The sequence below is a fragment of the Elgaria multicarinata genome, chromosome 3 (assembly GCF_023053635.1).
Source record: "Elgaria multicarinata webbii isolate HBS135686 ecotype San Diego chromosome 3, rElgMul1.1.pri, whole genome shotgun sequence".
In the NCBI taxonomy this organism is placed as follows: domain Eukaryota; kingdom Metazoa; phylum Chordata; class Lepidosauria; order Squamata; family Anguidae; genus Elgaria; species Elgaria multicarinata.
This window is the reverse complement of record NC_086173.1, coordinates 17,369,094-17,383,455: the sequence shown is the minus strand read 5'-3', so window position 1 is coordinate 17,383,455 and position 14,362 is coordinate 17,369,094. Positions and strand designations below refer to the sequence as shown.

General features: G+C 42.6%; 1 protein-coding gene across 1 annotated transcript in view; it reads right to left on the bottom strand.

The window, feature by feature from the left end:
• Positions 1-14,362, bottom strand: part of WNK3 (WNK lysine deficient protein kinase 3) — a 135,236-nt gene that overhangs the window by 59,974 nt on the left and 60,900 nt on the right. The window contains exon 3 of the mRNA XM_063119456.1: positions 1,798-1,970. Coding sequence (XP_062975526.1) covers positions 1,798-1,970 — 173 coding nt within the window. The remainder of the gene's footprint in view (positions 1-1,797; positions 1,971-14,362) is intronic.

Sequence of the window (14,362 nt, the reverse complement as noted above, 5' to 3'; positions counted from 1 at the left end):
GAATTTTGTAATAGTTAAATAAATAGCTACTTATTACCAAAGGTTTAATTTGTTTGTTTTTCTTTGGGTGGGGAAGGATTTGGGTTTCAGTAGGATATCATTTATTTATTTAAAACATTTATATCCCACCCTATATCATTAAGATTTCAGAGTGGTGTACAGATAAAAGCATACAGTCTAAAACAATAAATATGCACAGTTAAAAACAAATTAAACCATGAACCAAGTTAAAACAATACATAATTTAAAATCAGTAAATGATCATGACATGTTGCAGGGGTTAATCAATGGAAGAAAACCATGGGGTTAGTGTATCAAAAGAAAAAGGAGACCCCCATATTACAAGTGAATATCTGTCTCTACTATTTATAACAAATCACATATATAGTGTTATGTGTGGGGATAACTCTGAAGACTGGAAATTTCAACTGCTTCAATACATGGCTCATGAACTGGGGCTAGTAGAAGATTTTATCATATTAATCCAGTACTGTAAGTCCACCATTGGCTACCAGTTTGTTTCCAAGCAAAATTCTAAAGGCTGGTTTTAAACCTTTAAAACTGGAGTATTCAAAGTACTGTTTGCTCCCACACGAACTTGCCTGTACATGAAAATAATCTACAGAGTGCCAGATTCACCTCCCACTACCCTGCAAGAAGAGAGGTGAGTGGATACTAAAGACAGGTTTTTTTTCTAGTATGGCATGTAGACTTTGAAATTCATTCCCCAGCCATATTTTGCAGGTGGCCACTTCATTACATTTTTAATGCCAATTAAAAATATCCATGTTCTCCCAAGACTTTGATGCCTGGGAATTGGGATTTGAAAGATATAATTTTGTTTGTTCTCCATACATCAATGTCATTTTTTGTTTTTATTCTAAATTCAAATTCTTCCTTTTTTGTTTGGCTTTTATTTGTATTTTACATTGATTTTTTTAAAAAAAGATAATCTTGTAAGCTACCTGATAGGGTTGAGAGAAGGAATATAAATATTTAATGCAAATAAAATGTATAATAGTACAGAAAACCAATGCATAAGAACTGTGTAGTCACACATGCATAAAAGTTCTAGGAGAATCTATTTATCCTAGAAAAATTATGCAACCAATGCCAATTTTATGTCTATATACTAATAATTATGTTGGTCTATGTAATGATCTACTCCAAATTGCATCCCAATCCATTCAGCTTTCTTGGAGCTCAACAGGAAGCCAGTCAATTTATCTTTTTCTTGCAAGAATTTATCCAAGCACAATAGATATTTCAACAGGCAATCTCACAAGGTCTCTCTCAAAAGACATCCTGTAAATTCAAGTAGTAGCACTTCTGAGTAAGTCAAATGTAAACATTGTTATTTGACATTTTTAACTTTCATTTTTGCCAAGGATATTTCTGAACAGTTTTATATATTAGGGAAACAATATACCTGCCCTTTACTAATTTGGGGGCTGGGGAGGGATTCAGAGAAAGTCCAGACAAAAATTGCATGGCAGGCTTCTCGTTTTCATGCACCCTACTTGCACAAAACAGATTCTGTCCATGCTAGGTCATAGGCAAGCCACTATGTCCCATATGTGTGACAATGTGATTGCGGCATCAAATCTAACTAACATACCTGAATAGAGGTGGCAAACTTATGGTATAACCACAATAAGGAGAGTGCCTTAAACACAGCATGGAGAGTGCTAGCAGAAGTGAATGTACATTAAAAAGAAGAAGAAATGACACTACACCAAACTTGTGAAAGAAAAATTGCACACACAACCAAACCCTGCATGGTCAGGAGATACATACGTCTTCAGTGTTCCAGATGTCATCAGCTCAGTTACCAATACAATGCACTTCTTTCCTTTAACTGTTGATTCCCAGGAATCATAAAATCGGACAATGTTAGGGTGTTGCAGGCCCTTGAGCATCTCGGCCTCCTCTTTAAACCTCTGCTGCTCTGCTTTGGTCAGCTTCCTGTCCTATAATGAAGAAAATATGTACACAGAATGACTATGTTGTCTATAGTGCTACTTAACACATCTATTATGGCAGTGCTTAGAAGGCTGGTCAAGTATGGGCAACCTTGCTCTGGTTTAAACACACAGTGAGAGGATTACCAATGATATAAGCGATGGACACAGGCATTGTCATCAAAAGAACGAAGAATGCTGCTACAGACCAACCCTTCGAAAAAGTCATTTCAAAGGTAAATGAGCAAAGAAAGTTTCTCTAAATCCCTAAGATTTTTGACACATTTGCAGGGTATCCATACTGAGCAAGACCCAGTTGGCTCACTGATTTACTGGAAAGCGGAAGGCTATGAAGCAGGTTGAACACAAATGGCAGAAAACTCATAGTGAGTCTGACTGAATACAAGTAAGAGCTCATTATCAAGCCTACTCTTTGGTGGTGGTGACAGAAAAGATACATTATTTCTCACAGTGTCATACAGTGGGGCTCTTTCTCGTGATTTGGCGCCTTCTCTAACTTGGTTTGAATGTTTGTTGTGACATGTTCATGAAGCACTTTGAGGATAAAATCATTCATGTTCACCATAACTTGGATGCCACTTCTGGGACAGATCACACTGTGGAGATATCTGGACTACCACCTGGTCCTGTTTTATTGGATTTCACTTGCTGTGGCCTCAGGATGTAGACAGGGCCCTTGGACAAGTGTGCTCAAACCTTACCCCTCCTGGCTTATAACATCGAGTAGGGACGGGAATGGCTAACTGGGCCAGGGAGTAGTAAATGCTTGCAAGGGAGGGTAGTCCCAGACACCCAAAAGAAGGTAGCTCAGCAGTTTCCATAAATATGCTTAAGCATGATCTTACAATTTGCCTCAATTTCCCCATCACTGTAATATGGCTACTGGGCTTCCTGAAAAAGCCCTCTCTACATCCAGAATATTAAATATCAGTCAGTTGCAAATATTCCTGTCCTGGCCAGATTCAAGTGAGGTAGTAAATATGCTGAACCAGTAATGGGCTGGATGAGAGGCAATAAATGAAACCTCAATCCAGAGGAGATGGAGATGCTGTGGGTGGGTGTATGTATAGCTGCTCAGCCTGTTTTAGTCAGAGTTGCACTCCCCTTCAAGGATCAGATTTGCTCTTGAAGGAGAATCCTTTTTATCATGAAGGGTTCAAGTAGCCACTGTGGCACAGAGTGCCTTCCACCACTCAAGGCTGGTGCACCAGCTGCGGTCTGTTCTGGACAGACACAGCCTAACCACAATTATTTCTGGTAACCACCAAATTGGATTAAATTACATGGAATATGTAGGCTTTTCTTTGAATCCCTTTATCTATGTACCTTTTGTCTAGATCTTGAGAGATCTGTAGTCAAATCAGAAACAGTGCTAGAGTAGAACAAGCAACACTCTGAACAATAGGTTTCTCAACAAGGTGCTTTTCCAGAACAGAGAGAGTGCACTTGTGCAGTTAAACTAAGACTTGTTGTTTGAGAGATAGAGAGATGTGTCCCCCTATTTATTTATTTATTTATTTATTACATTTTATACCACCCAATAGCCGAAGCTCTCTGGGCGGTACACAAAAATTAAAACCATAGTAAAACAACCAACAGGTTAAAAACACAAATACAAAATACAGTATAAAAAACACAACCAGGATAAAACCATGCAGCAAAATTGATATAAGATTAAAATACAGAGTTAGAACAGTAAAATTTAAATTTCAGTTAAAATTGTGTTAAAATACTGAGAGAATAAAAAGGTCTTCAGAATTAAAAAGGTCTTTACCCCTAGGTGACATAACTCTCAATAATTACCAATCCAGAGCTCTTCATGCATAGGCGGGTGTGTGGGGTGTGTGGGGAGGCAACAAAGCACCAAAGTAATCAGGGGCATTGATCCCAGCAACAGTGGAAGCCAGTGCTGCTAGTAGGATTTGGAGGCCCAAAATATATTTAAGTAAAGGTCTAATTCCCCCATCTCCTACCACACACACAAGAAATCAGGCAACTAGCAACTTGAAAAGATAAAAAAGAAGATGAGACTGTAGATCATGGAATGTGTGGGAGGGGGTCTGAATTACAAGTTTAAACTGGTGTCCAAAAGGATTGAAGGAAAACTAGCGGTGTAGATAGTGGTTAGTGGCAATGCAGAATACTCAGATAAATATATATAAAAAAGATCACTAATCTCCATGGTGAATGCAGAAAGGAGGAATTTTGTCAGTGAAGCTAGCAATCGACCTAATCTAGCAGCTTCTATTCCAACAAAATAAGCACTTTGTCAGAGAGGGAGGAAATTCAAATTCAATGACAAGAAGGACCCAGTGGGATAGGTGCTGAGGGAACAGCTCAATGTGGTAGAAGATACTACAACAACAGCGTGCAAGAGAAGTCAGAGAGATCAGAATCCAGTCAGCAAGGCTTTATGACAAGTTGTACAAATATTGCCAAATGCAGCAAGGAAACTAATCCCTCAAGCAGACCTCTTGAGAAGACAACCCTCAGTCACAACCCCATCACTCAGCACATACACAAATTTCCCAGAAGGTAAGGCCTGCACCTTGTCTGTCAAGAATTGTTTGGCAGGGAAAGCAAAAGAAAGTCCCCTACGGGCATGTGACTAAGCCCCCTGAGAAGGCAGGCTCCTAGGAACCCCCACCTTCACACAGGCACTGTCAGAGGCATAAGTTACCAAGGGCTGGGTCGTACATTTTTAGAAAGGGAAGCACTAGTGATCTCCACATCCATGTCATGAGAGTTTACTTCGATTCATCAGGAGGCTTGCTTAGTAGTGCAATGCTGCTTCTCTTTACTTTCATCGAAGGCTAAAGGGGTGACGAAGGAAAATGAGATTCAAAAATCTACCAACTTCCCAGCTCCAGTATAGAAATCATATCGCAAACATAAATGAAATCACAGGAGAAACAAGACTGTTCCTTTAGCTATCATACCATTTATTACCATCATTAACAGCCCCAAAATGATTCCTTTTGGCCAAAATATTTCTTCTGTGACCTAGCAAGAAACATTTGGGTAACCATAGATGTTATTTTTAAAATATTATTTCCCTCTCAACTGACAGTGGAATAAAATAATATATTGCTTCCACTCAAAGATTTAATAAGTCTCTCATGAGCAGTACACAAAACAATGAACTGCTCAATTTCCATGCAAAGCTACGTTCTGCAATGCCAGAGCGCCACTGAAGTCCAGATAAGAAAGAGCAGAAGGCCTAAGTTAAACACCTGAAAAATACGAAGGAGAACGATCACAAAAATTGTTAATTTGAAACAAAGAAATCTATAGCTTTAATATTAGTGTGTGCAACAGATGCATGTTTCAAGATCTGTCTTCTGCATCAGATTTAAATAGCAAAGGTTAGGAAGAGTTTAAACTTCACTGCATTACTTTTATAGGTCTGGAAATTTACCCTTTTAAAACTGCTGTCTCTGATGTAATCTCTCCTAATAATCAGTGCTCTGCCAAGCCATGGCAAAATACTAGGCTTAACAGATTCATTCCCAACATCAAGGAAAAAACAGCAACGTGCATTTGCTATTTTCATGACAAGTTGTCACACTTTCTCTATCCACTGATATTCAGAATATGAGATAAACCTCTCTAAGGAAAGGCAGACACTTGCCTTGGAGAGCATGAAGCTTTTTTTTAACCCAGTTTTGTGCACTCATCACATTTTGGACACACATACAATCTTTTCTCCTCACTGTCAAGCTCAGGGGAAACCTGTTCTTTTGGTTTTCTGATATGTGCAGAAGTGATTGGTTGAGTCAGTCATGAAGTCACCTCCTTAACTGGAAGGACAGCTTTATCAATACTGATAATGAATCTCTCATATTGTTTCAGATGTCTCCACTGTTACAGAGGAGCTTCCGACGTCTTGGCTCTCTGACACCTGTGCGCTAGGTATCCAATTGGCATCACCCTGACACTTTGGCTCAGGGCTCAATTTTGGTTCTGGAAGACAAAACCAGAAAAACTTCTAGAAACGTTGTGAGTTAGGCTCTGGACCACTGCAGAGGTACAGGAAGAACAGGTTGCTTACCTGTAACTGTGGTTCTTCGAGTGGTCGTCTGTGCATTCACAAATATGGGGGATTAATTAACTCACTTACTGGTGGAGGGTAGGTGGAGATGCTTTAATGTAGGATCAATGACAGGACAGCTCGCCCGAAGGAACAATCAGCTCTAGCACAGATGTCCAGTTGGTAGTGTGAGATAAAAGTCAAAGGCTTGGCCCATGTTGCTGCCTTACAGATGTCCGATCAACCCAGGCTGCTAAACGTTGCGTTGAGACTGGCAGTCCTTTCTTCGGACCACTGTAGACAAAGAGTCTTTTGGTTTTACGGAAAGACTCAATCCTAGCTTTATAAAAGGCAATGGCCCTCTGCACATCCAATGAGTGCAGCTTGGTCTCGACAGGTGTGGAAGGTGATGGAAAAAAGGCTGGCAGGACGATGTCCTGTGCCATATGGAAATCAGAGACAACTTTAGGCAGAAAGGATAAATCTGGTTGAAGAACGACCTTTTCCTTATGAATTTAAGATACAGCTCAACAACACAAAGGGCAGCTAGTTCACTCGTCCTGTGTGCAGGGGTTATTGCCACCAAGAAGGCAACTTTCCAAGGTAATAGCCTTAGATCCAATGTCACAATATGTTCAAATTGCTTTGTTGTTAATGATTGCAATACAACTAATAAGCTCCAAGATGGAGTTACTGTCCATACCATGGGAGCAAGGTTTTTCAGTCCCCAAAAGAATTGTCGTACAACAGGATGGGTAGACAGGGAGAAACCCTGCATAGGCCCGTAGGAGGCTGAGATCGCCACTAGGTAAACTGTTATAGAGGACAATTTGAGTCTCTTATCATAAAGGGAATGTAAGAATGACAGTATAGTCGATAACAATGTTGTGGAAGGCTAACAGCCTTTGGACTCAACATACATAGAGAACTTTTCCCACTTTGCATCATATGACTTTTGAGTTGCTGGCTTGCGGGCTGCAAGTAGGATAGCAGTGATACTGCCATCAAGCCCATCTATTGCAACATTATCCTCCAAGCAATTAGATTGAGTGTACTGAGGTCTAGGTAACGAGTGTTGCCTTGATGCATGGTCAGAAGAGATGGGTAGGTCGATAACCGAAGGAACTGGTTGTTGGATAGTTTTTTGAGGAGGGTGAACCAGTGTTGGTGTGGCCACCATGGGGTCACCATTATACAGTCTGTTCGGTCATGTAAGATCTTCTGTAGTGATTTGGGGATGAGAGGAAACAGTGGAAACAGATAGAACATTATCCCGTTCCAGTGTATCTAGAAAACGTTTCCCAATGATTGGTAGCCTATTCCTGCCCTCGAACAGTACCGAGTGCAGGCTTTGTTGTGATCGGTCGTGAATAGGTCAACCAGAGGCCATCCCCATATTCTGAAGACCTGAGACAGGACGTGTAGGTTGAGTTCCCATTTGTGGGACATGAAGTGACGCTTGCTTAGGGAGTCTGCAAGGCAATTGTCTTTACTGGCAATATGGAAGGCAGAGAGTAGAATGTCCCGCTTTATTGCCCATAGGAAGATTTTGAGTGTTAGCTGCATGAGCATCGAAGAATGAGTCCCTCCCTCCTTGTTGAGGTACCAGAGTACTGCCATATTGTACATAAGCACCCTGACATAGTGGCTTGTTAGGTAAGATTCGAATGAACATAGAGCAAGGTACACTGCAGATAGTTCTAAGTGGTTGATATGACGTGTTTCTCGGATTGTGTCCAAACACCTTGGGCTTGCAGGGGGCCACAATGGGCACCCCAACCGGAGATGGATGCATCTGTTACTATTACTCTCGACACTGGTATGGGAGAGAAAGGCATACCATGTAATAAATTGTCTATATTTGTCCACCATTCGAGGTCTTTCTGTACCTTCTTTGGAATGGTGAATTGGAAAGTGCCAGCGTTGCAGTTGCGGTGAAAAGTCTTGAGAAACCATCCCTGAAGGGTCCCCATATGTAGTTGTGCTGATCGGATGACTGTTATGGTTGAAGCCATTAAGCCCAGCAGTCTTTGGACTTTGAACACAGTGGTGTTCCCATTGCATTGCAGTTTGTGTGCTAATGTCGACAGCATGAGCACCCTTTTGCATGGGAGATATACCCTTTCAGCATCGAGTATGGTGCCGATGAATAGGATTTTTTGAGATGGTGTGAGGCAAGTTTTCTCGGTGTTGATTTTGAGGTCCAGGAAATCTAGAACATTTAGGGTCACCCTTACTGCCATTGTGAGTCTTTCCTGTGACAATGCTACTAGTAGCCACTCTTCGAAGTAAAGGTATACCTCTATCTCATGTAGGTGAAGGAACGCGCATACAGCTGCCATGCACTTGGTAAAGATTCTTGAAGATGTAGACAGACTGAAAGGTAACACTTGGAATTGAAACATTTCGGTACCGACTATGAAACTGAGGTATCTTTGGTGAATTTCTCTGATTATGATGTGAAAATATGCATCTTTCAGGTTTACGGACGTGAACCATATTCCTTCGCAGAGAAGAGGCAAAAGACCTGCTAATGTGGTCATCCTGAATCTTTTAGTTTGGATAAAATGGTTAAGTCCATTATAGGTCGAAGTCCTCCTTCTGCCTTCGGTACCGTGAAGTAACAGGGGGAAGAAAACATCTTCGGTACGGTAAGGATGTACTCTCCAGATGGCACCTTTTGCCAGGAGGTTCATCGTTTCTGCTGTCAAGATCTCTGACGGAGGAGTTATACTCACGGTACCGAGGGGAGGGAGGACTTTGAATTTGATGAAGTAACCGAATTGAATGATTTCTAAAATCCAGTTGTCAGTTGTGATGAGCTGCCAATTTGGGAGGAAACGTGAAAGAAGTTTTCCAAAAATTTGAGGAGTTCTTTGACAAGATAGAGAGATGTCAAAGAAATCAAAGATGCTGCTTTTGGCCATGCTCAGGCCTCTGGCGATTCTGTCGGAATCGGCCGTATCCTTGTGTTTCCTTGGAGGTTGCGGAGTATAACAAGGACGTTTAATATACTGCCATGGGTTGTAGTACGGTTGCGGTCTCATCCAACGCCATTGTCAGTTGGATGGCTTCTGTAATTGTTGAGACAGTCCCATTTTCTTAGCTGTCGACTTGGCCTTTTGTATGGTTTCCATCCGTCATCCATGTTTGCATTAAAAAGACCTTCCCCATCAAAGGGAAGATCTTCAATTCACGATCTTGCTTCGGGAGTAAGGCCTGCTGACCGAAGCCAGGCGTGGCGATGTAAGGCTATTGCCCCAACCACAGCTTTTGCGCCACGATCTGTTGTGTCGTGAGGCATTGAGTTGCTGGCACAAAAGCAGGAGAGCCTCCATTTGAAAAACTCTGGCGAGATCCCTTTGATCTTCTGGTAAGTTATTGCATAATGCATCCATTTTTTCCCCAGAGAAAAAGCTGGTATCGGGACATCATCGCGAGATAGTCCACCACTCTCAGTCCCAGAGCTGCCAAGGAATAGATTTGATGACCCAAGAGGTCTAGCCGCCATCCCTCTTTATCAGCGGGAGCATGAGACGACTTGACTATTATTGAATTTGGTTTGGGGTGTGTAAAGAGAAAACCTGCATCTTTCTCCTGTACCTTATAGAGTGACTCTAAGCATCTTGATGTCGGGTCTATGGTCGCTGGAGCTTTCCAAGACTGCTTTACTGTATGGAGTAAAGTGGGAAGAAAAGGAATGGCCACAGGAGCGGCTGTCTCTGTAAATATGGCATCAAAGACAGAATAGTTTATTTTCTCTGATGGCTGCTGGGTTTCCATACCCAAGGACTGGGCCATATGCAGAATCTGGTCGGCGAAATTGTAAGTATCCTCCGAAGGAGAAGCACCTTCTTGGGTGGTTGCTGCCTTGTCTGGGGAGGGTATCGAAGGAGCAACCATTGAATAGGAGGAGGTATCAGACTGGTAATCTTCCTCCGAATACAGAAACATCGGTCTAGTGGGTCGATAAATGTCTTTATCCCTTGCTTGCAGCTCTATGCTATCAGCTATAAGGTCTAAGAGGTGCTGTGTGGACTCTGGGGGTGGTACTTGGATTACCCTCAACTGAGACACGTCATTCGCTTCCATTCTCTCAGGAGACAAAGATTGTATTTGCCGATGATGAGATCGAATGGGGTCACCTGATAATGGTCTTGCTGTCGTTCTTGGTATCGGTACTGATGGATCGGTACAAATGGCAGTCTCATCCATAGGTGGTCACAACAGCGATGCCGAGGGAGGTGATCGGTATCAAGACGAGCTAGGATACTGAGACGAGCGTTCAGCAAAATAGCAGATCAGTCGTCATACTGATCTGGTCCACAGTGCCAGTCAGCGTATTGGTACAAGATATGAGGAGGTCCCGACCAATTTGAATATGCATCCCAGTCCCTATCGGGGGATCTGAGGTAGCAGGTCCATGTTGACCATGTGTAGAACTCTATCCCAAGAGTCAGAAAAAGGTGAAACCATCAAGTGTGGTGACCGACTTCTCCTTTGGTCTCAAGGCTCATGGACTTGACGATGTTGGGTGTCCTGAGCCGTTTCCATTCTGGAGGGGATTATGTCCCTTCTTTCCCCTTTGGACACTGACGCCGTGGTCGCTCTTTCTGTCCTTGGTACTGATGGAGCATATTGTGCCAATTGTCCAATAGGAGATCCCAACAATGGAGGAGTCAGGATCTGTAATGACCCCATTTTCGTCAGAGGGTTTTAGATTTGTCTGTCTTCTTCTTTTTATGCCCCTCCTCTGTTGGTTTGACCATTCTGGCCTTTTTTGATATCTTTTCCGCAGTTGCGAGGGTCAAAGTCCGGCTCGATGCTGGAGATTCAGGGTGACTCATGGCCAGGGTCAACACCCGAGAATCTGGAGGAGGTACACGGCACAAAGAATCAGTCATAGTAGTTTTTGCAGAAGTTTTCAACTGATCTGCGGCCTCCAATGCTTTTTGCCAAAGGAGCACTCTGAGGCGATCCTCTCTGTGGCGTTTTGTCTGTTTTGTGAACCACATGCAAAAACGGCAAGTCTCAACTACATGCATCTGCCCCAAACAAAGTAAACATAGGGAATGACCATCAGTTGCGGGGAGCTTGCTCCCACATTCCACACATTTGCGGAATGGGGCCTATCAATATCTATTCAGAAATAAGTCCCACTATACAATGGACTTACTCTCACTAAGGTAAGATTTCAGTTTAACTTTGACACACCTGAAAAGCTGGAGACACAAATATATGCACTTCCTAGGGATAGTGACATGAAAAAAGAAAATTACACCTTGGATTTTACATTTGGCTAGGATTGTATTCATTTCAGTTGCTCAGGTTGACTTATATTGTTTTATTCATCATCATTATACTCATTACTTTTATGGAACAACGGACTTCTAAATATAGAAAATATTTCTATAGAAAAATATAAAAGCAGAACATTTTCTGGAAAATGAAAGAAAGAAAGAGGCATATACACCATAGAAAACAATGATTTAATGTTACCATACCACCTTCAATCTATAAAAACAATTATTTGTGCAGTATTCTCTGTGATAACACACAACGGTCGTCAGGAGTTGGGAGCTTCTGCCCACAAGTACTTTTTAAGAGAGACCTGATGTTCCACAGGTGCACAACAAAAGGAGAAATATGAGCAAAGAAAAAGAGGACTGGTGTTCATTACACTGGAACAGAGCACACACAAAAGATTCCCTAAAATAAGAAAAGGGAGCCAAGGGGAACAAAGCCAAAACTAACACTGAAGCAGGGTGAGATGTACATGGAAGAATGGTCCTTTATCATCATCATTATCACCATCATTAACAACATCATTAGTAGTAATGTTCATATTCTATCCCACCCTTCCATATACATAAAACACTCAAGGCACCTTAATAAATGCAAGTTGCTTACCTGTAACTGTAGTTCTTCAAGTGGTCATCTGTGCAGTCACACATATGGGCTCTGCGCCTGCACGGAGCTACTGTCGGGAAAACTTCTAAAGCGGAGATTTTGGGCAGCAACCCTCCCCCACTCTCTAGTGCACATGTCTAGGAGGGTTCCCGCCCAACTCCTCAGTTCTCCTGAGACCAAAGCCTCGGTACTGAGGAGTAATTATTGTTATATGATATAGCACCACACCGAAGAGGGGACGGTGGGTGGGTTGTGTGACTGCACAGATGACCACTCGAAGAACTACAGTTACAGGTAAGCAACTTGCATTTCTTCTTCGTGGTCTCTGTGCATCACACATATGGGCGATTAGCAAGCTGACTTACCGGAGGTGGGTTGGTGTCAGTGCAGGATCGAGGATAGGACAGCTCTCCCAAATGTACAATCAGCTCTAGATCTTGTGTCAAGTCTATAATGCCGAATGAAAGTCATAGATTTCAACCATGTGGCAGCACGACACAGTTCCGGGACTGAAACACCTCTTTCAAATGCAGAGGATGTGGCGACTGCTCTGGTTGAATGTGCTTTAACAAGCATTGGTGTTGCCATGCCCGCTAGTTCATAGGCCAGAGCTATAGTCTGCACTATCCATGATGATGTTCTTTGTTTTGATACAGGGTATCCTTTCTTAGGACAACCATAGCAGATGAAAAGGCATTCAGATTGACGGATGGTTTGTGTGCGAGACTTGTAAAATGCCAGAGCTCGTCTAACGTCCAGCACGTGTAGTGATCTCTCAATGTCTGATGTGGGAGATGGAAAGAAGGTTGGCAAAATGATGTCCTGGTTTACATGGAAGGTGGACACAACCTTTGGAAGAAATTGGCTGTCTGGGCGTAAAACTTCCTTATCCCAATGAAAAATGAAATATGATTCATCTATTCTAAGTGCTGCAAGTTCGCCTACTCTTCTAGCAGTGGTGATTGCGATGAGAAAAGCAAACTTAAGTGTTAGCAGTCTTAAATCAATTGTAGCCAAAGGCTCAAAAGGTTTGGATAACAGTGCATGGAGTACAACAGATAAGCTCCAGGAAGGGACTGGAGACTTAACAGGTGGATGTAAGTTATGGAGGCCCTTTAAAAACTTTTGGACCACTGGGTGAACGAAAACTGAAGATCCTTGTAACCTTTCATGGTATGCAGAAATTGCAGCCAGGTAAACTCTTATCGATGAATATTTCAGATTATTTTCAACTACCTGTAACAAGAACAATAAAATTATACTTATATTACACCTTAATGGGTCAGAGTCTTTCATTATGGCAAACTTTGAAAAAGCGTCCCATTTTCTCTTATATGACAGTCTAGTTGATGGTTTCAAAGCTACGTCTAAAATGCTCTGAATTTCGGGAGCGTAAGTATCCTGATTCAGAGTGGTATTAGTCTCCAGGCTGTCAGATGTAGGGAGTCGAGGTCTGGATGGTGAACTCGCCCCTGGCTCTGATACAGCAGATCTGGTCTCGTTGCTAAGCGAAGGAACCTCCCTTGGGCTCTGTCCAAGAGAGGGGCAAACCAGGGTTGCCTGGGCCACCACGGGGCTAGAAGGATGCAATTCGCATTGTCTGTTATAATTTTTGCCAGGATCCTCGTTAGCAGAGGGAAAGGTGGGAATAGGTAGGTAAAGTCGGTGTTCCATTTGCAAAGGAAAGCATCTCCCATCGACTGATGTCCTATTCCTGCTCTGCTGCAGAACTGGCTGCAAACACTGTTGTGTGTTGTGGCAAAGAGGTCGATAGATGGAATGCCCCACCCGTCGAATATGCTGTGAATGACGTCTGGGTGAATTTGCCATTCGTGAGCAGTTGCCGTGGTTCTGCTGAGTTGGTCCGCAAGTCGGTTGTGTTCTCCCGCAATATGAACTGCAGTAATGGTAATGTGTCGTGCATTGCACCATTCCAGGATTTGGATGGTGAGTTGAACCAGAGGTACTGATCTGGTTCCACCCTGCTTGTTTAGGTGGAAAACTACTGTGGTGTTGCCCGATGTTATTTGAATGTGCTGGTGATAAAGTTGTGTCTGGAAAGCCTTGAGTGCCTTTTGGACTGCAAGTAGTTCTAGGATGTTGATGTGCTTGTGCTTGTCCTTGTAAGACCACAGGCCTTGTACTATTAAGTCCTTGTAATGGGCTCCCCATCCTATCGTGGAAGCATCGGTGGTGATGATGCCTGAGGGTGTAGGTGGTTGGAAGGGAACTCCGAACAGTAAATTTCGGTACGACATCCACCATTGTAGTGATCTTGCTACCTCTGGTGGTACGTGGAGTGTAACCCGTCTTGCATTTCATGTAGGGTTGAAAACTCTTGTGAACCACAGTTGCATTCTCCGCATCTTTAGTCGTGCAAGTTTTATCACCATAGTAGTGGATGCCATCAGTCCTAATATCCTTTGGATGTTGATGGCTT